At 36.9% G+C, this 23178-nt stretch overlaps 1 protein-coding gene across 4 annotated transcripts in view; it reads left to right on the top strand.

Annotated features, from left to right (window-relative positions):
* cacna1ia (calcium voltage-gated channel subunit alpha1 Ia) overlaps positions 1 to 23178 on the top strand; it is a 413765-nt gene that overhangs the window by 239594 nt on the left and 150993 nt on the right. For all 4 annotated transcript variants that reach the window (XM_087244595.1, XM_087244597.1, XM_087244598.1 and 1 more), the window contains 2 exons: positions 12624 to 12721; positions 20156 to 20315. In XM_087244595.1, coding sequence (XP_087100721.1) covers positions 12624 to 12721; positions 20156 to 20315 — 258 coding nt within the window. The remainder of the gene's footprint in view (positions 1 to 12623; positions 12722 to 20155; positions 20316 to 23178) is intronic.

Genomic DNA, 23178 nt, shown 5'->3' on the forward strand with positions numbered 1-23178 from the left:
GCAATGCATATCATATTTGCAGAAATTTAGACAGTGCCCTTCAGTGGTTTTGTCATCTAAAACATGAAACGTACATGGGGTAACGTATACAAAAATGTAGGCTGAGCACTTATTTCCAATGAGCGTGGGCTGTTATTGGTTTCATGTAATGCTAACTATACACAAAATTAGCCTTTTTTAACAGGACAGAGTGTTTGATGCATAAAGACCTCCTGCTGCTGTAATCCCTCCAGGTGGAACGGAAATTGATAAGCTCATTTTTCTCTGTGGAATATGTATATGTGTCAATTTGCATGTTCGCCTGAGGTGCTTAATTTGTCCAAATGTGTCCGCCCGTATACCTCTTTTGAAGACATACTGCAGGCGTCACGATGCCTTTGTGGGTCGGGCCCTTTTGCCATTAAAGCGTGTTTGTGTAAATTGTGTTAATGTCAGTGTGTTTGTAGAGAGGGAAAGATCCTGCTCTCTCAGGTATTCTCACTCTATATGACATTTCAATCGCCAGGCTGACATTTCAACTGATTCTACACTACAAAAAAAAAAAAATGGAGGGAAAAAAAAGCTCTGCTGATATTTTTGGATCTTCCAAACTGGTCAGTCTGACTTCTGTCAGGATATTTGCCTTGAGTGTAAGTGTGTTTTTCAGCCTGTGTGTGTGTGTGTATTTATGCAAAACCTACATTTATGCATCCATCTATTTCATTCGTAATCAGGAACACGGTGAAGACCTCTACTTAAAGTGCCACAGTGTTGTCTGACTAAACTCCCGTCTCATTGGCTTTACTCTAAAACAAAATAACTCATCATGTAGTGTTCTTCACTTAGCTGTCCAATCCCCTCTCTGATCCTCTATTCTAATCAGCTCGATTTGCATTGATGAATAATGTATGTATGCTAATGAGAGGGCCAGCTGCTGTATGTGATTAGCAGGTGTTTATTGAGTGACGGACAGAGCTCTGCAGGCTTGGTTTCTTTCAGCAGGCCCGGGCCTGAAGAAGTAAAGATGTTGTGGAAATTTGAAATGAAAGAGTAATATTTCCTCTGTTAGATTGAAGTTGATTGAGATGTTGAGAGTGATTGGATGCGGTCAGGTATGCTGCTGTTAGGGCAGTGTCGCTCCAAATAATGCCAGTGAAACTATTTTCTTATTAATGGTGCTTCTGTATTTAGCTTAGCATGTGCAATTGTAGATGTTCATACAATATATAGCTTAAAGCACTCAGTCTGAACTTGTTTTTGAATATACAATATGTAATGTTGGCACGTCTTATTTGATTTTAGTGCAGGACATCGCTCAGATAGGATGAAAGACAGAGTAGAACAGAACATACACACTACGCTCAAGGTTTTTTTTTCAAGAAGTACTTGCATATTTACATGTATGCTTTTACCCACTGTTACTTACAGTGCATTTAATATATGCATTTTTTATTAATGTATGTTCCCTTGGAAGAGTTCAGCCAAAACTACACACTATGCTGTTTACTGACAGTTCTAGACTTAAGGTGAAGTCAAGTCAGTGAAGCTAAAATGGCGTAAAAGGATACTATGGAATGTCAATGTCTTCTACATGTTGATGTTGTATGGGAAACAGACAAAAAAATTGCATTAGATTTTTTTTTTGATATCTTGTTTTATTTTTATTTATTTATTTTTTGTAAGAATTTTAATAATTTTAATTTCATGGTGACTTTATAATAAATATTAATATGACTTTATTTTCCATTAAAGAGCACCTATTTGACCACTTTTTCAAGATTTAAGACAGGTCTTTTGTGTCTCCAGAATGTGTCTGTAAAGTTTCAGCTCAAAATACCCATCAAATTATTATACCTTTTATAATCTGGGAAATTTGAGCTGTTTGGAGATTAAAGCTGTTTTTGTTGCCGGTGCCTTTAATGCAAATGAGCTGGTTCTCCCCACTTACCGTTCCCATTGGCGTGTCAGAGCATGTAGTCTTCACATAGATAAACAACACTGTGAAAGACAAGAATGAAACAGATCTCTCTTACTACAGTAAGAACCTTCCCAACTGTTATTTCATATATTTGTTGTGGAGTTATTTCAAGCCTTTCTGCAATGATGAGCCACACACAATGTCGTTATGAACACACACTTTTAGCTTTACATTGTTTTTACTTCAAATGTGACAAGATACATGTTATATCCACTGCTGTATAGACATCTTTTATGTTCATTTACAAAATAAACCTGAAGTTCACAAACCGGGATTGAAGCGTCTTTTATAATTGTACTGACATGATGTGGCTGTGGTGATGAATTACGTAGCGATTTTACTGTCTGTCTTGTGGATATGAATATATGCCTTACTATAGAGAGATATGTTAATACACGTCTGTCAGTCAATTCGTTGGATGGGGAAACCGCACTCCTATGTCACGTTGAGAGGGATTTGAATCTTATTTTAACATCAGAAATAAAAAAAGAGACTTGTTCTCTTTATATGACCCCAATACGACTGTGGACACACTATACCCACACACAGTCCTGTCCAAAAAGCTTACAAAAGATGATTTTCATCATGGGTGCCCTTTAACATAATTTTTTAAACAAACATTTATTAATATTTTTTTTGCGACAACAAAATAGTGGTAAAGATGTTTCATGTCATCATATACAATAATACAGCCATCTATTTTACATTCATCAATCAGCTAGTAATTCAAGCCTTTTTTAAAGGCAAAAAACAAAAAAATATAAATAAAAAAAGCTATCTTTAAATATACTTACTCCAAAAACTCTCACAGAGAATTCCAGAAATGCCAGAAGTTGTCAAATGTCTAATGCCAGTCATAAGTCAGTTTTTCTAAGGGAAAGAAAATGGCAATCTGATTCAACCACATATTGACTGAAGGAACATTAGGAGAGGATCACAGCAAAAACAAATAAAAAATATTGTAAGATAAGTGCAAAACAGATTTTAGTCCATGACTGAGGTGTAAACCAGCCTTAAATTCAAAGTATAAATAGTTGGAGATAGGGCAAAACAGTTTACCAACAAGTGGACTTGTGAAATTTTTTCCATTATGTCTTAATCATGTCACAGTCCCAGAATACATGCATCACAATACTAACATTGACAAGGTTAGGGAATATCTTGAAATAAACTGGTATTGAATAAGCTCTGTAAAAAAGACTTAAAATTTTGCTCATGGTTTGATTTTGTGGCACTTTCAAACAATATGCTAGAGCAAACCGAAATCGTTCATCTTCAGTAAAATCTATACCTCTGTCTTTCTCCTATATGCAACTTTCAAGGAGGTAAGAGATGAAGTTCCTTAACAGTGTATTTTAATAATATATGCATAACATTACACTGCTATTGTCTGCTATTGCACTGATTGACTGGTATCAAGCTTCTTATTGTGAAGGTATCTGAGGACAGTAATGATGTGTTTTGGGAGAGAGGGAGCTACTAGAGGGGAAAGAGGAATAAAGGAGGCTGAGTGCAAGGAAAGGGAAAACGAGTCTGTGACGAGTGCACATCAAACTTAGGCGTTTTTCTGAAGCCATGCTGCTCTAAAGCTTTTCAATAATTCATGATGGACATGCAGGAAAGAAGAGAAATCTAGAGAGAGAGAGAGAGAGAGAGAGAGAGAGAGGGATGCACAGAGAAGGAGTTTTAACATCAGTGTGTGAGCTGCGTGTTTCTTAGCATAGGCTTGCCTGTGTCCGAAAATGAATTTCAGCCAATAGATGAAGGTAGAAAGGCATTAAGGCCTTTCTGGATCCAGTGTTTGCATAACGTCTAAATCTGCCAAGAAGAAGGCAGAATCTATTTTTTGCTGCCTATTATATCCCACAATCCTGTGCGTCTTGTCAAATGGTTTGTAAAAAGTGGAAAACAGCATCTGAGAAAGGGGTTAAAACAGTAAATGGCTTCATAAACTGTGTAAATTACCAATTAGGATTTTGTTTCTGTGGATAAATAGCCATTGAAATCTTCAAAATTTTCCCTTGCTTATCTCTAAAGCTCACTCAGATTGTTTTTCAATATCATTAGACGTGACGTTATGGTTGTTTTAGAAGACCTTTATGCTAGTTCTTTCTGTTTAGTCATGGACTGATGGGCAACGAGGCAAAGGCCACACTTTTTGATAGAATCATTGAGAGGGTTTTGGCTTCTTAGCAAGGTTTTTTATTTTCAAGGTTATGGGGGATATCTTACTTAAATTTACATTTATACAACACTTTTCTGGACACTTAATGCGCTTCACACAGTGGGGGAATCTCCTCATTCACCACCAGTGTGCAGCATTCACCTGGGTGACATGACGGCAGCCATATTGCGGCAGACCGCACACCAGCTGATTGGTGGAGAGGAGACCGAGTGATAAAGCCAATAATGATATGGAGATGGTTAGGAGGCCTTGATTGACAGAGGCCAGTGGGAAAATTTGGCCAGGATGCCATGGTTAAACCCCTACCTTTTGTTTTGTTTGAAGGACATCCTGGGATTTTTAACAACCACAGAGTCAGAACCTGACCTCTCACTGAGCAGTATAGGACCCACACAGACCACAGGTTGTGCATCCCCTGCTGGCCTCACTAACACCACTTCCAACAGCAACCTAGCTTTCTCATGTGGTCACCTATTTAGGTACTGACCAGGCGCAGCCCTGCTTAGCTTCAGTGGGCGACCATGTGAAGTTGCAGAGAGCTAGCTGCCGGCTATATATCTGGGCTGCTGACCCAAAAAATCTCAAGTTCAGTAGGCATTCTGCAGGGTCGGCCAGAGCAAGGCCCTTAAACTCACTTTTTCTATAGTTATGCTCTAACTGGAGTAGTCTATTGTTTGTCCATTGAAAGAAGATAAGCAGTGTGATGATTCAAAGCAAGGGGTTTATTGTTTCACATATAAATCATAAAGTGTTTATACAAGAAATTCCATTCTATTTAATCATTTGAAGTTCATTACATTCATAACATTTAATTTTCAGAGCAATTTTTAATTGATCATTATTACACAACCTGTTCCCTGTAGTTTTACGGTTAATGCAGTGATAGTGACTCTGTAGCTGCCTGTCACTCTGGGTAGCGACCTGCTGCAAATGCTGGTCTGTGTAGGTCTACAGCACGGAAAATACATCCGGCCTCTGAGCGAGCTTAGAGAGGTTAACATGAGCTCTACTGGTGCTCCTATTGGCTGTCGCTCAAGACAGTTGGCCTCCATTTGCATAAAGTTAAAGGATTCTTAACTTTTGTTGCGTCACTCGAAAAGCCATTCACTAGCATAGATAGAGGTCGCCAGAAGTCGCTCACTCTCTATTGAAATGAACGGTTGCTAATCGCTCGTAGTGTGAATGAAGCTTAAGATTTTTCTACTACTTTGCTATGACTGTCCAACTGCCAATATTTGTGCTTATTACTGAAATATGAAGTAATTTCTAGAAAAATGATATGCTATTTTGCTATTTTCTGACATATGTAGAAAATATTATTGTATGCAGGTTGTGAAAGTACTCTAACGTAAAGATAAACAAAGGTTATAGGCTACAGCTTAGCTAAGCTGTACAGGATGTGAAAGTATGTGAAAGTAACTTTAAAGTAAGTGCAGAATGTGAAAGTAACTATATATATATATATGTATGTATATATATATATATATATATATATATATATATATATATATATATATATATATATGTGTGTGTGTGTGTGTGTGTGTTAAAGGGGCCAATCCTTTTTACTTTTTTTTTAAATAAAAACTGATTGTATTCTAGCTGAAATAAAACAAATAATGATTTCTCCAGAAGAAAAAAATATTATCAGACATACTGTGAAAATTCCCTTGTCCCGTTAAACATCAGCAAAAGTATTCAGCATTCCGCTACCAGCATTCAGCTTCAACTGTGATGGCTCATACCACTATACTAAAAGTGCTGTACCAACAAAGTGTAGATTTGAGACTGCTATTTCAAGTTTAGTCATCAGTATTGGTTCTATTAATTTAATTGATGTGTATGTTAAGCTTAAATGGAGGAAATGGGTTGCGGCTAATGGTCATCTAATAAAGTGGTTCTGGGTAAAACTAAACAGCTCAATCAGCTGAGAAATGAAACTGGCAATTAAGTCAATTAAACAGACATCTAGATGATATTTAGTGCGTTCTCTTGCATTTTCTGATATATGCGAGCAAAAAAGAGGGTGAATACTTCATCAGGGTGAAACATCATTCAAAATGCTCAATGCCCTTTTTTAAATTCTGTGTATGCAATAACAAATCATTGTCATTTTAACAAATAAAAGGAAACAATATCTGCCATCTCCGTTTCTGCAAAGTTCTTTTTGAAATAGATTTTTATGACAAGACTACTGTAGACATGGATTTTCTGTATTCCTCATCCTGTCTGTCTGTGTACTGTACCTGAAGTCTGTGTTGCAAGTCCCATGCAAGAATCTTTTCACATATTTTCAAGTTTAAGCCCATAGATAGTGAGAGAAAGAGAGATAGAGATGAATTGCTGAAACATTCAAAGTACTCCTTTTTTGCTGATTATTTCCACCCATTTTCTATTAGTTGGTATAATAGTAGCTTTTTAAGGTTTCTTTTAAAGATGTTAAATTATCTTTTACTTGTCTTGGACTTTTTGTTGTTGTGGAAGTTATGAAACATCATACAGTAACACCGGGAGTTAAAAAGATAAAAATAAACTTAGAATTCCATTAGCAAAACATCCATAAAAAGCAACCCATCTGGTGACGCATCAGTGTTGTCAGTATGATTTCTTCTATTCTTAGACACTCTTCAACTGTGCGCAAATTCAGCTGATGCTGATCGGCTCTGATTTTCTTGCTTCATGCAGCATTTTCGCTTTCACAGTGGAGAAGAAAATAAAACCTTGTCATTGGAATCTTATTGTACAGTACATGCCTATGACATGACATGTTACATTTGCCTAGAAAAAACTTCTGTCTGTTTTATGGGGATTTGCATATTGTGGAACTTTATGGCCAGGAATGTATTTTTGTTCAGGAGTGTGTCTGTCACTGGTTGAGCCAAACATGCGGACACAAAAGCGGCTGCAGTGATGTGTGTGTGGCAGCGTCCCACTACTTTTCGAGTGCTGACACTGCTGTCAGTCAGACAGTAATTGACATAATGGGATTGTCAAGCTCTACAACAGGAATGCAGTCGATCGTTCTTTTGTGGTAGTACTACGAAGGAACACAGTCCATTTCCTCAGTCTCTTTAACTCTCTCTCTCTCTCTCTCTCTCTCTCTCTTTTTGGCCTGTTTCCAGTGCAGAATTGCCCTTACACCAAGTTTATTTGGATAAATCCATGCCGCTGGGGTTGAAGAATATCCCATAAGCGCTTTGCAACTTTTATTAACATCTAGTCTCATTGGTGTGGCCATAATGATTGGTTACTTTTCTAATCAAGGCACAGCATGTCTGCACCTGCCTGTCGAAATGCAGCGCTCGCAACCAGATGTTTCGTCTCTGCAGAATATTTTAATTAGCTTTTTGTCTCTGCTCGCCAATGGGTTTGAATATAAAAGTCTGAATTTCACTTTACTGCAAATTTATTTAATTATTTATCACTTTTTATTTTGTCGTTTCATATGAATTAATTTATGGATTTGTATTTCTAAAATGTCAGCTAATTGTATTTGTAAAATGTGACATTTTAATGGTTAAGAAGATTCTACATTTATCTTTTTTTATTACTTTTTTTACTTGTGCAAACATTTAACAAAAACCTTTTAAAATCATTTTGTGATGTAACCGAGTTTCTAAAGTGATTATACTGACCACACTAATGTGATGCTAATGTAAAGTGAGTCTTTATGCTTTATTAATCTTTTACATAAGTGCGTTATGACATCCTCGGCAAGTCAGAATTGTTCTTTTCTTTTGAATGTGCTTGAGATTTACTGATGTTGACTCTTATTATAAATAGTGCATATTTACATGAGACCTAATAATTATGCGCAGCACAATAGTAGCAACTGATCTTAACTTAATGTTTATAAAACTATGATCTATACCAGGGATGCCCGAACTTTTTTTGCATGAGGGTCTAAAAACCAAATATCATTGAGAGCCGTGGGCTGAAGGTAAATATACCAAACTATATTATATTAAAGTTGCCATAATATTTTAAAACAAATAGAAAGCATTACTTTAAATATTATTTATTAATACAGTATAAATAAACCAAAAAACAAAAAAGCTATCTCATTTACACTCCCCAGCCACTTTCTTATGTACACCTTACTAGTACCGGGTTTGACCCCTTTTGCCTTCAGAACTGCCTTAATATTTTATGGCATAGATTCAACAAGGTACTGGAAATATTCCTCAGAGATTTTGGTCCATATTGACATGATAACATCACACAGTTGCTGCAGATTTGTCGGCTGCACATCCATGATGTGAATCTCCCATTCCACCACATCCCAAAGGTGCTCTATTGGATTGAGATCTGGTGAATGTGGAGGCCATTTGAGTACAGGGAACTCGTCATAATCAAGAAACCGGTCTAAGATGATTTGGGCTTTATGACATGGCATGTTATTCTGCTGGAAGTAGCTATTAGAGGATGGGTACACTGTGGTCATAAAGGGATGGACATGGTCGGCAACAATACTCAGGTAGGCTGTGACATTTACATAATGCTCAATTTGTAGTAATGGGCCAAGAAAATATCCCCCATACCATTACACCACCACCACCAGCATGAACTGTTGATACAAGGGAGGATTTATCTATGGTTTCATGTTGTTGACGCCAAATTCTGACCCTACCATCCAAATGTCGCAGGAGAAACTGAGACTCATCAGTGCAGGCAATTTTTCCAATCCGCCTCATGGTTGGATGTGTTGTGCTTTCAGAGATGCTCTTCTACATACCTCGGTTTTAACGAGTGGTTATTTAAGTTACTGTTGCCTTTTTATTTGCTGGAACCAGTCTGGCCATTCTCCTCTGACCTCTGGCATCATTAAGGCATTTGCGCAGAACTCCCGCTCACTGGATATTTTCTCTTTTTCGGACGATTCCCTGAAAACCCTAGAGATGGTTGTAAATCAAGTAGATCAGCAGTTTCTGAAATACAGACCAGCCTGTCTGGCACTAACAACAATGCCACATTCGAAGTTACTTAAATCACCTTTCTTCCCCATTCTGATGCTCGTTTTTAACTGCAGGAGATTGTTTTAACCATGTCTACATGCCTAATGCATTGAGTTTCTACACTGTGAGATGTGATTGGCTAATTAGAAATTTGCCTTAACACGCAGTTGGACAGGTGAACCTAATAAAGTGATGAGTGATAAAATGAGTGTAAAACACAGTGGAGTTCAATGCTGAATACACTAGTCAAGCAGAATCTGCCTTTGACTTGATTTGCTCACCAAAGTCTCTGGATTGTCGGATGACAGTGTGTATATTTTAACAAAATCTGATTCATTTGCACCATTTAATTGAAACATTTAATCTCAATTAGCTTTTAACAACAAAACAAACAAGCAAAGGGATACATTAAATTTTAATTGACAATTTCGAAACCATACCCATCATTCTCCCTCTCTTCTAAGATAGGATGACGGGTTACCTTTGGCCCCCAGGCCCTCTAGTTTGGGCATCTCTGATCTATACTTTAATTTCATTTTCTCTAATTTCAGTCATTTTAAAAACAATAAATTAAAAATATGTAGTCTTTTGATATATTATTGCATCTTTTGTTAATGAAATAAACACAGTTGTACCTTGTGCTGCATCTGTTTTCTATTTTCTCCAAAATATAAGTAACTTTTTTATTATTATATTATATTATATTATATTATATTATATTATATTATATTATATTATATTATATTATATTATATTATATAATAAAAGTATCTTGCTTTACATTTCTGAATGAAAAATTGTAAAAGTTACTTATACACTAATGTTACGTAACCTTTTTCCATTCTAATTTTCTGTACAACACAATAATCAGCATTGAAGCGGCCTTCGCAGATTCCATATGGGCCCACCAACCATTCTCGTTAAAGTAAACGCTCTTAAACGGTTTAATTGCGTGTATGTGGGCAGGGTTTTGGCAGCGGAGCGGCTCTAGAGAGCTGTGGAGTAGTTCTCGCTGTGCGGTTATGTAGACATGTTGAATGTGTGACTCCCCATGTGTGCCGCTGCTATGAGACGCTGTCATTACATTCTCAGTGGCCGGCGTGACTCATTCGTCCCGTTCTGTGACTCAGCTCTCAGCGCAGATGCTTCCCATTGAAAAACATCTCATGGCGATGGAGGTCAAGGGGAGGCTGACGAAATCGCTGACATCAAGGGAGGCGTTTCTGCTTTAAGATCACCCTCATTTGAGTTGAAGTACCGTGTGTGTGTGTGTGTGCGTGTGTCTGCTGTACTGCGCCGTCTAGATTTGTTCGCTGTGATGAACTGTGGAGATTAAAGGGGAGATCAGCAGCAGATAATGTCTGGTTCTGTCTGCGAAAAGAGAAACCCTCTGGCCTCTATTTTCAAACACACAGTCCCACAGGGCCGTTTGATGCAGAGAGCAGTCAGTAACTTTCCCAAACAGAGCCGCTCTTACAGAGACAAGAGAGATGGACCCCCACTGCTTCACTTCCTCACAACATACACATGGTCAGATCAAGATGAACAGCGCCGACGTTTTGGGTTGGGTTGCATTAGTATGGCCTGTGTGTGTGCGTGTGTGTGTGTGTCAGAGTGATGAATGGTATTGTCTGATTGTGGTGTGTAGGGCTGCTCACCTACAATGGATGTTACTTGGTCCTGAGGACAGAAGTGCGAGCAGGTTCTTTTATATTACTAATAACAAAACACAACACATGGGATGAGTTTGCTTGCTGGCGTAAATATACTACCATGCAAAATCATAGGTTCATTTATTTATTATTAGAAGGAAAACTCTAATAAATCTGAGTCCAAGGCAGAATTTGTTTGATGAAAAATACATTAAAATTGGGAAATATTATTAAAACAACAGTTATTATTATAACAGCTTAATTATTATTTTAAACTATTTTAGAATGATCTTTCTGTGACACTACCCTGATTTGAAACTATAGATCAGTTGAAAACAGCTGTGTTGCTTAATATATTTATAGGATTTTTACAAAGGGACATCATTTATGTATCTACATATGTACAATCGAAAGCATAAAAAAGGAGCCCTACTGTGAGATTTGACTTCTTTTTTAAATGTTTCCCAAATTATGTTCAACAGAGCAGGAAAAAGTTCACAGTAATATTTTTTCCTTCTGGAGAAAGTCTCATTTCTTTTATATTGGCTGTAATAAAAACAGTTTTTGATATTTTTAAAAAGACATTTTAGGGTCAATATTATTACCTCTCTTAAGGGGTCATGAAACCCCCCTATTTCGGTTCAAGTCTACCTCAAATTTTTTTTCAAAAAATGCTCTGAGAAAAGCGTGGAGCTCTGCAAGCAGAGGGCCAGCAGATGAAAAATGGGAGAGAGCAACTGTTGTCAGTTGGCTCACAAAATGAGACACAAACCGTGAGACCCATGATTTTATAGTTTACAAAGTTAAAATGCACAGAAATAAGTAATTTCAGTAATAAATAAGTAAATAAGTAGAAATAAGTAAAATAAGTAAGTAATTTAATGCCCTCCTACATCTGTTATTTGTAATTTCATATACACATAACCACAATTTGTTATATCATAGTAAAGATAATCGTGTTTATATAAACACTATAAATTTCTCGCCTACTCAATCCTGGGGTCTGAATGAAGACACCGTGGATAGCAGTACAACAGGTCTCTTGCCCTTTCTATTCTAACCATAAACCCTCCCGGTAATCTGGAGGATTTTAAAAGCTGAATGAAGCTGATTCCTGCAATGCCGAAATGGGCACTTTTGCAAACTCTCTAATTTCACTTAATTTTTAATGGCAACTTGTTAGCCATGCTCAATACAGCAAATAATGTTGTTTAAAACAAAAAAGAATAATGATTTTAACTGTTTTAAGCAGTTTTTATCACTTGCTGTTTTTGGCCTTAAAAAGCTGAAACAAGCTGATTTCTGCAACACAGAAATGGGCACTTTTACAAAATCTGATAGATGGATTGATTAAATGTTTAAACTTCAAATGTCCTCACTTCAAATAAATAAGAAATGTTAGGTCACGTCACTAATAAAATAATCAATAGTGTTAAACTAATGACTGGTTTATACAGAATCACTGAATAGTTCTGGAATTGTAATCAGTAAATTCATGATAATCAAAAAACACCGTATTAATCAAGTCAAGAATTTTTTTTACAAATGGTCCTAGATGTAGAATGTAGAAATTCAAATGTTTTAGTGTAAGATATGGCTCACATAAGAATAAACTGCTACAAGTGTGCAGATCTACTTATTCCAGGCTCAGAAAGGATCATCTTTCTCATTTTCACCGTCTTTGTCTTGTCATGGACTTGAGAACATGTGCACCCAGTCTTGCCTCGAGCTCACCCCTGCTCTGGTCTCAGTTTTTATAATGAGCTGGCCTCAACTACTGTACAGAACTGACAGAAACAACATTTTTTTTGTTTGTTTGTCCACATCCACTGAGCGTGACACTAATTTTCAGTGTGTTTGTTTCTTCTTCCCAGGATGGTGGAATACTCCCTTGATCTCCAGAACATCAACTTCTCCGCCATCAGAACAGTGCGTGTGCTAAGACCTCTCAAAGCCATCAACAGAGTACCCAGTGAGTAAACACACACACACACGCTGTACACTTTCCCTCGGAATGCTGTCATCTGCAAACCACAGGTGCTGCGCATGCTTTGTTTTGTTTTGATTCACTGGATTTTTCTGTTTGTTTTAATGCCAAGCTTCAAAATCACCTGCATGTGTCCCCAACCCCTGCTTCATCATTGGGTTTAGCGTGCAGGTCTTCCGGAGCAGAAAAGCTGGAATGAATCAAAGAGGATTTTAAAGCTCTTACTTCTCTGCCACCACCATTAGCAGAGCCAGATTAATCCCTCCTGTAATTGGTTAGAAAAACAGTTGTCCTTGAACAAACGCCATCATTTATATTCCTCTATCTCACGTTCACACCCCTTCCAAAAAAAAAAAAAAAATGTGGCCTTTCTTTGAGTTTCCGTAAGAAGGGCAGGATTTATCAATATTTCAGTGCCCACGGCCATGGTGTAACACATAAAATATGAATTCTAACTGAATTAGCTCGCATTTGATTTCGCAGCTCGGAAGTCTTGATGAAGAGATGGCGTGTGTTCGAGGGGAGGGTTTCAGAAAGTGTTTGTGGAATGTAGGTCTTTGTGTGTTAGTGCGTTTGTATGTCGGGGGAAAAAATAGATTTCGAAGATGCATATACGCTCTCTGTCTCATGCATGTCGGCATACGGAATCAAATTAACATCCACTTAGCTGTGCTTGTAGCATGGCGAATTGTGGCAAGGTTTTATGCAAAGCTTTGTAAATGGATGGTTCATTAACATTGAACATTTGATCACCGTTAGCACATTTTTGAGTTGGAATGTGTAGATCAATATGTGTACTGGTAAACTGGAGATATCACTAGGGCTGTAACGATACATTCACGGTTCAATATGTTTCTGGATAATGAACTAAATTTTATATAATCTCAAAATTGAATGCATAAAAATAATATGACAGATTAATATTAGCATTATTATTGCTATTTCTTAAATCTATGTAAAGAAAAACAGTTCAGACTTGACCACTTTGGCTAGTTAGGATGCTTTTATTGACAAATTTATATTTAGAGGTATAGTTCCTAATGGGGGTTCTTGCTTCATTATTATTAGCACATACAAAAGTTCTGTTTTAACCCTCTGAAACAATAACTATGCAAATACATGAGGTAAGGATTAAATCAGGGTGTATTATAAAGTCTTATTATAAAGATTCGAGGATGGCTCTGCTGTAGCTTGCTGTGTAGAGGGTCTGTCCTTCTGCTATGTGGTCTGTAATGCTAAAACTTGAGGGCTTGGTAGTCTGAAATAAGACAAGACAACAGCCAGTAGGTGCACAGGTATATTTGAACCTCTAAAACAAGGCTGGGGAACGTCCAGTCTCCAGGCCATATGTGGCCCACGAGACAATTTGACCAGCCCGTCGGTCAATTCATAATCAGGAACCCATCAGGAAAGAAAAATAATGTCTGTGATAAAAAGTGACAGTCAATTAATAAATATTATTTACAAATAAATAAATAAAAAAAGAAATATAATATTATAGATTCATTCATTCATTTTCATTTTGGCTTAGTCTCTTTATTAATCAGGGAAGCCCTTCCGGCTGCAACCCATCACTGGGAAGCACCTATACACTCTTATTCACACTCATACACTACAAACAATTTAGCTTACACAATTTACCTGTACCGCATGTCTTTGTACTTGTGGGGGAAACCAGAGCACCCGGAGGAAACCAACGCAAACACGGGAAGAACATGCAAACTCCACACAGAAATGCAGAGGCTCGAATTAGTGACCTTCTTGCTGTTAAGTGACAGTGCTACCCACTTTGCCACCGCGCCGTCTTAAATTATAGATACTATATAATACTATAAAATACGCAAGTCCCTAAGTCAGAGTAACAGTTGGCGTAAACATACAATATGCACGTAACATTTGCACCTTTGAGGTTCTCATCACTGATAATCATGGCGACAAGCAAGAAAAGAAGATGCAGAATGTCGCACTTTTCAAGAAAAATGGACAAATTATTATTTTTTGTTGAAGTTAAAGGCAAGCCGGTGTGCCTAGTCTGTGAGGATGCGCTTGCAGTGATGAAAAAAAACAATCTTGAGCGTCATTACAACTCAAAGCATGCTAAACTCAATGAGCTGCAAGGACAAATGCTCTTGGATAGAGTAAACGCTCTTTGGCAGAGTTTGGGTGCCCAACAAGCAGCTTTCACAAAACCGCAGTCTGACAGAGAGAATGTTATTGGTACAAGTTTTACTGTAAGAGACCCAATAGCTTAAAAACTCAGACCACAGTCAGTAGGAGAGTTTGTGAAAGTGTGTCTTGTTGCCGCTGCAGAGCTGCTCGTGCCAGATAAAGTAAACATTTTCCAGAGTGTAAGTTTATCTTGAAGAACTGTCGCAGACCGAATAACTGATATGGCACAAGACATTGAAACAACACTTAATGACACTGGAAAAAAATCTAGTTTTTCTCTCTGGCCTTCGAAGAAACAACAAACATAACGAAAACCACCCAGCTAGCTATCTTTGTGCACTGCTGAGTTTGAAACAACAGAGGAATTGCTGTCTTTGCAAGCCATGCATGGCTAAGGTGATGATTTGTTTAAGCAAGTTGTTTTGGCAATGAACAAATTTGTATACCATTCGAAAAGTTAAGTGGCCTTGCCACAGTGAAGCAGTTCTAACCACCACATTAGAGAGGTTAGTGATATATACAGTATGTTGAATAATTTAGTGTAACCCCTAAATGATTATGATTTACAAAACTGAAAATGGCCCTTGATAGAAAAACGGTTCCCCACCCCTGGTCTAAAAGGTAGATGGCAGCACTATGCCTACATGGCCTGGCTGAACTATTGCTGTGCTCGATTAATATTTTTTTTATATATATATATATATATATATATATATATATATATATATATATATATATAGACTTAAGTTGCTTGGCTTGAATAGACTTTAAAAGGTTTTCATTTCACAGGACAGTAATGACATCAGAATAACTATTCATAATTCTAAAGCTGTATTATTAATTATGCTAGGCATATTTACTTGCCCTCATGAATAGACCATTTCCACTTGTAAAATCAGACGTTCCTCATAATCAGATTCCCTCTTGCATTATATTCAACATAGGCTAGAATAGCTACTCCTGTTGACACTGTAAGTGTTTGTGCTTACAGAACATTCACACTGTGAATACAGGCATTTGTTGGAACTACGGAAAACTAGCAGCCACAACTCTGCGTGCTATGAAAGAATGAACCATTTAAAACACGATGTGGTAATTTAAATGATGCAAATGCATTCACTTTGTGGACTATCACAAACATGTGCATGCAAACCATGAATACTACCTGCACGGCTCTTGATAATGCACAAAGTAACTTGAGTTACTCGATTCTTGTGAAGTAAATCAATTGCTTTGTGCAAAGAACTGAATGTTATTTACAACTTCAATACATGCAATTCCTCATCAGCCTGGCCAAGCTGTCTGAGCAAGTCACTAGCATATCATCCAATAATGACGTATTCGGTGGCATGACCTCTGCATCTCTCTGTGGTAAACAAACCCAAGTGTGCCAGCTCATGTGAGATTTTGCAGCCATGAATATGTCTTTATGCAACAGAGTATGAAGGAGGAATTGTAATTTTGGGTGAATTATGCCATATAAATATAGTAAGCTGACTCTTGGATAAAACAAGATCAGTATCACAAATCATATCATCAGTACATACAAATGTTTATTATTGCTCAAAGTTTCAATGTATATTTATACCCCTAGAAATCACTATATTCATTTGTTGCAAAACAACAGTGCAAACATTCAGAATTTTTCATGTTGTTCCTAAAAAACCTGGGAATCTTAGCAAACTATAAAAATGCATTGCCAAGAAACATCTCAAGCACCCTCAATATTCTCATCAGGTAATAGTGAATGGCATCCCACTTGGAAACTAAGCTCTTTTTGCAATGACCTTGAATGACCAGACTTTAATTCATCCTTTTCTCTCCTGTTGTTATTTTTGTGATTGCCTTCATTTCTCTGTGAGCGGTCTAAGAAACAATTACACACATTTTCTAGAGGTCCAGATATTCACAGCGCTATTCTCTTCACCTGTCCACATTGACTTTTGAAGCATTTGTGTGTTACAGCTCACAACTTGGTGTGTTAATGTGTTCCATCAGCGTTGTGTTAGTTCCCTGTTGTGTTTCCCCCAATCACGCACACTGCGGTAATCACATGCTGCTGTTCTCCAATCAGAACGGACACACACCCTTCATTCAATCCCAGCAGTGCTTCACTAACACACGAACACACTCTCACTCACATAAACAAATCTGCAATCCCACTGACAAGCTACTGGATGGACGCTCACAGAGACTGATGAAAAGTCTGTGCGCTTGAAATATTACCTGTGTGAGATTCTGTTAACACATTTCTATTTCTGAAACCATGGTGTGCCAACTTTGGATTTTATTTTGTTTGTTTCAGGTCATAGTGACACAGCCTGTTATATCTAAATAAAGTGAGGTAAAAATGAGTTTAAAAGTAACCTAAATGACAAATAATATACTATGACAACATCGTTAACACTGGATCTACTAGAATTACAGACAGGCTGTACCCAGACTGGTGAAAGGGGTGGTTCTTTTTTTCTCAAAATAGTCAACCTTTTTGCAGTTATTTGCCTCGTTTTCTGTTTAATTATGAGATTTAAAAATCTGAATTTAGGTGACATTTTAAGTACTATTTTGAGCTAAATAGTCAAATATTTCCTAAATATTTAGAATAAAAAAACATGACAATTTTCCTATTTTTTAAAATACAAATTTATTACATCATATATCATTAAAAAATAGTTATTTATGAGGCAAATAACACACTGGCCAGCACAATTTCGCCATTTGAATAAAAAAAAACATAATAACTATAATAATAAAAATAATAATAATAAGAAAAATTATTATTATTATTTTTTATTATTATTTATTTTTATTATTATTATTTAAAGCTTCACAATTTTTCTAGCCTCTCTTGTAAAATAAATAAATAAATAAATAAATAAATAAATAAATAAATAAATAAAACATTGAAAATGTAATTCATGTACAACAACAATATCCAAAATGGTATTCATTCAACATCAAAATTAATTTTAATAATGGCAGCTTTTGGTGCTTCACACTTTTTTATTGGTCATGTTTCCTATTTAGGAATACGGTCCAAGATTTAGAATAAAAGTTACTTGTCAAATGTCATTTGTCTCTAAACAATACAGTAGTGAAAGATGACTTCCTTTATGTCAGACGTTTTCTTGCACAGCTGGATGCTGGATGTTGGATGTTGAAGAATAATAGTTTGCAATGGCCAAAACTGATTAAGTGAAGTCACACCAGGATTCTGCTTTTTATGATGGCATAGCAGTCAAAATAGGACAAATGAGCTCGTGAATGGGACAAATTCTGGAACTTTGTCTGTGAGGGGTGGGTCTCTATGGGCCTGACATAACTGTAGACTGACCATCTCAGATAAGATGTCATATTGTCACTTCATATTTACATTTAAAGCTTCTATTGATATATTAGAATTAAGCTTCAAATGTTTACTTTCCTATTTTATGAGATTTTCGTCTAAAAATACCATCTTTTTTTGTAATACAATCTATAAATGTGTGCAGGATACTAGACCGCCTGCAAAGATGCAGACCTCATTTTGTCTGGCAAGCAGGAGAGCAAATTTTTTTTTACTGGCCTAAATATGACATGTCTAAAGTAAAGTTATGTTTTTGCTGCCATAAAGTTATGTTTTTATTTGCAGGAAGTTGCTAGGCAACAAAGGCACACACTCAAAAGCAAAGGAATAGGTAGCGGACACTGAAAGGCATGCAATCAATTTAGAAATAATTAGAACTGTTTTGTGTTGTCATTTTAATAAAAGATGGTATAATTTAGGAAATATCAAGGTATTCATTTTAGCAGTTATTCAATTATAAAATTAAATAAAAAGGTCAAAAAGACCGCTTCTGAGGTTCTAGTGTTAAAGCCGTAGTTATTCCAAAACTGAAAGTATTTCCATGGTTTACATTAAACCTGTATGAATGCCTTTTTTATTCTGAACACAAATTAAGAATATATTTGGAAGAATATGGATAACAGTTCCACAGTATCCCTATTGTCTTCCACTGTATAAAATAAGGGCAGAGGTCGACAAAAAATGTTTGGCTATCCATATTCTTCAAAATATAAAGTGTTCATGTTTGTATGAAACTGATTAGTGTTTAGTAATTTGTAATTAATATTATTATTTTGAATCAAACAGTCTCTTTGTCTTTTATTATTTTAATAGTCCTTTCTACTGCTTTATTTTTAAATGTATTCAGTCGTTTGTCTTGAATTATTTTCATGTGTTTATTTTCTGTCTTTTTATTTTACTTTGACTCATGTACTGCACTTTGGTCAGTCTTGTAACTGTTTTGAACCCCCAGGGGTCTAAGGGTGTTTTGGGTCCATGGACAAGTTTTGACATGTACTGACATTTGTGTTGTTTTCAGTATGTTAAAAACATATTAATGGCTAAAGTGTGATAAACAGCACAAGCTGGGCTACAATAATACCTAAGCAGCATGTGTGTATGTGTTAGTGTTTTTGAGTAAGACATGTTTATGCATGATTAGTGAAAATCTAAAATTTTGAAGTCACTGAAATAAGGCCGTGAAACACACAGAGAACATTTGTTCACAGGACTTTTGAGAACCGATTCTTGCTTACTTGCTTACAAAAAACAAAAACTAAACAAAAAACTAAATTACATTTTCTAAGTCACTTTTTGATTGTAAATGGTCTATGCGAGAAGGCGTGAACTATCATTACTAATGCAGTAATTCACACCTGAGAAGACAAATACCTGCATAATGAGCTGCATAATGAGCCATCAGACAGGTATGTGGTGTTAGAAGGAAATGTTTCGAGAAAAAAATCTGAGAAAAAAACAAGTTTATATATTTTTATGTTTGCAGTTTATTTAAAATATTTTTAACTATCACACAAAATAACCAATATACTCTTGTGAGAGTCACCTAACAGATTCAATTGATGTATTGAGCTTATTTGTATGATCAAAACTAAAAGTGTAATTTAAGTTCATTTCAGTGTTATGAGGAGAAGACGCATCATAACGCGTATTTGCGGTTTTTGACCCCTGGGGGTTATACGTGCTCCATAAATAAATATACTTAAACTTGTAATGTATGGCTAAAAATACGCAGATTTTGTGCATTGATTTTCAAAGGAATGGAAAATTCTGGGTAATTGTAAGAGATAAAGGTTGTTGTATTTTGTGCTAGAATACGAAACCACTGTTTTCTTGAATAATGAGTTTCCCAGTGTGTATTGCTATTTTGTATAACAACGATTTTGTGTGTCTGTGTGTTTGTGTAGGTATGCGCATCCTGGTGAACCTGCTGCTGGACACTCTGCCCATGCTGGGAAATGTGCTCCTGCTTTGTTTCTTTGTGTTCTTCATTTTTGGCATCATTGGTGTACAACTGTGGGCTGGACTCCTAAGAAATCGGTGTTACCCAGAGGAGAACTTCACCCTGTAAGTACCAAACGAGGTGGGCTGGTGGGCTTAAGGGAGTAAGAGCGCTGGGACTGAATGTACCAAATGTCCTAATAATGATTTAATTGAGGCACTGAATTCAAACTGCAAGTTAGTTTAGATGACAGCTTAGGTTTACAAGGAGAAAGGGATTGAATTCAGCAGGCCGGATCTTCTAGAAGATGCATTTCAGATCGGACTCCATCATTGGATTGGACTTGTATTTCCAATGTCCTTGTCTCTCTCAGAAGAGATGTGAGCCATGGATATTTTGGGATCTGGTGGACAGTGTGGGCCACTGAGCATATTTTTAATTCAATACCATCTTATCCTCGCTATCTATTCGCTCTCATTTACATTTTTTAAGATGTAAACTAGTCTTACTTTCTCTCATCTTCTCAAGCGCATCCTCCTTTTTAATCTCTCCTCTCATCTTCTTGTTTTTACTGTCTACCTGCACTAAAAATGCAAATGCGGTTCCACCCAGTCGATGGCTCCAGTTGATTAAAACTCAGATTGGCGTCCATATTCATGAGTGGGTGTCTGCCTGAGGTTACCGTGCCAACCGTGGTCTGCCTGCCTCTCTCTGCTGTGTGATTAGATTTGAAAGGACTTACGGTGCATGGCAGTGAAAGACGCCCTGCGCGTTTGTTTGTTTGTTTGTACGCATGTGTGTGGGATAAAGAGGCACATGTCTGAGTTTAAACGTCATTTGAGGCCTGTCTGTCATTTGTTGTCTAGCAGCGAGTATATTTACAGCCTGGGACTATAGTCAGAGTTTTCAAAAGAAGAGTCTGTCATAGAGTCTCTAGAGAGAATGCATGATTTTCCATTTGCTTTGTAACGTCTTTAAAGTTTACACTCTGATTTCTTTATGGTATTTTTTTGGATGTTGAAAAGAATATATGATTCATAGTTTAAGTTTAGTTTGATTTACATGAGGAATTTCTATATGAGTTTCTTTGATTATTCTCTAACTTCAACTTAATTCATCTTTGTTTCTATAGCAAAGCAGCTTAACATAGAAGTTCCAGTAAATGGGAACTGTGTTAGTCCAGTTTTCAGAGTTCAGTTTAGTTCAGTTCAGTGTGGTTTAAATTTCACTGCTGGAAGTCCAAACACTGAAGAGCAAATCCATTGATACACAGCTCCATAAGTCCACTTCGAGAGGTATCCATTCTCAAACATTTAAACTATTTTTATTATGCCTTTTTAGATATTACTTTAATTACTTTAATATTTAGTATTAAACTTCACAACTTAAAAGCATCATGTTTATATAGTGGTTGCTATAGAGGTTGGGTTTGATCAGCTACTCCTTCCAATGTTTTGTTGTCTGACTCTGGCTTTAACTTGAATAGTAAAACTGCTATTGTTATTGTTTGTTTTACTGTGTGTGGGAAGTTGCCTGAGCTGAAATTCAGATAAGGTAATGAGTGTTTTGTTTCTGATGTATGCTGCTAGTGGTAGACCACCACAACATACTGGCAGTGGTAATTTTGTTAATGGAAATAAGGGTTAAAATGTTATTTTCCAAGACTAAGATGAGATGAAGACAGGGCAACGTTTTCTGTCATGTGACAACTGAAATCCATCCGCGGTCTCCTGAAACCCTGTGAAATAACTAGGTGAACATAGCCTCGAAAAAATTATGCAATTTTGAGTGTGCCTCATGCAAGTGAGTGAACTTGACAAACCATCGGTAGAAAACACACTGTTTTATCTCCTATACAATTTAAGCAACAACTGCTGTAGTTTTGCACATTTGAAACAGACACATTCATACAGTCACTCCATGTCTTAAAACAAACAAACAGAGCTTATGTGGGACTGTCAGTGTGATGTGAAGGAACATCCTAAAATATGAAGACCTGTCAGGTAATTTGAGCTGACATAATCATAGACCAGGTAAACAATAAATAGTTATTTTCTCTCTCTTATAGCATTCTAGTTATGACTTGTTTGGAGTGTGATGAACATTTGGGCTAGTTGTAGATGAGTTTGGAAGCAACTTGTAACATTTTAATAATGTTTTGGCAGATTGAACGAAATGAACAAAATGACTCAAAAAGATTTGTTCACCTTGCAGAACGAGACTTAAAGGTCAAAGTAAAATGACCCGAACTTCCCATCACTATTCAACAGAAGAAAGTCAAACTGCTAATATAAATGGTTAATGAAAGGTGACAGAATGTTTAGTTTTGGTTGAACTATCCCTTTAAGACCACTCTATTTAGCTTGCTTTTAAGTGGATGCCTTGACAATAACTCGACCCTGAAAAGCGCAATGTCAACCCTTAAAGCCCCATTGCTCTCCCGGGTTGATTTTATGCTGCGTTCCTTAACACCCACCCACCTGCAAACAGCTTGTCAGTCATTGGTCAATTATCTCCACGTGTGAGAGCCGTCTCATTGGCAATGGAATGTTTTTTTTGTGCCACAGTGGGGTGTTAGCTTTGTGCCACGCTGCGTTGTGCATCTTAGTGTGCTGCCACGCTGTGCCCGAGCCCTGGCACTGGCACAAACATCATTCACACTCCACCACTCCTCGCAGAGCCCTGACAGACTCACTGATTCTCTGTCACTCCGTCTTTCTTTCCAAAACCCTCCGGTTGTCGCCATACTGCTGAGCTCTTTAAGGAAAGCAGTGCTGCGCGGTCCGGCTTGACTGTTGTGCTCAAAATGAGGACTGACGTTTACAGCAGAAATCTCAGTGTGTGCAGCGCAAAAGCCTCCAGGAGAATTTATACGACTCCATGACGGTTTGATGCATTGGCTCAATTTGCCATATCACAGACTTTGATTAGATTTGTGTGTTGGAAATGTGCACATGGGTAGTTGACAAATAGGCTGTGAAAAATGTT

This window comes from Danio rerio, chromosome 3 (genome assembly GCF_052040795.2).
Source record: "Danio rerio strain M-AB ecotype USA chromosome 3, GRCz13ab, whole genome shotgun sequence".
Lineage (NCBI taxonomy): Eukaryota > Metazoa > Chordata > Actinopteri > Cypriniformes > Danionidae > Danio > Danio rerio.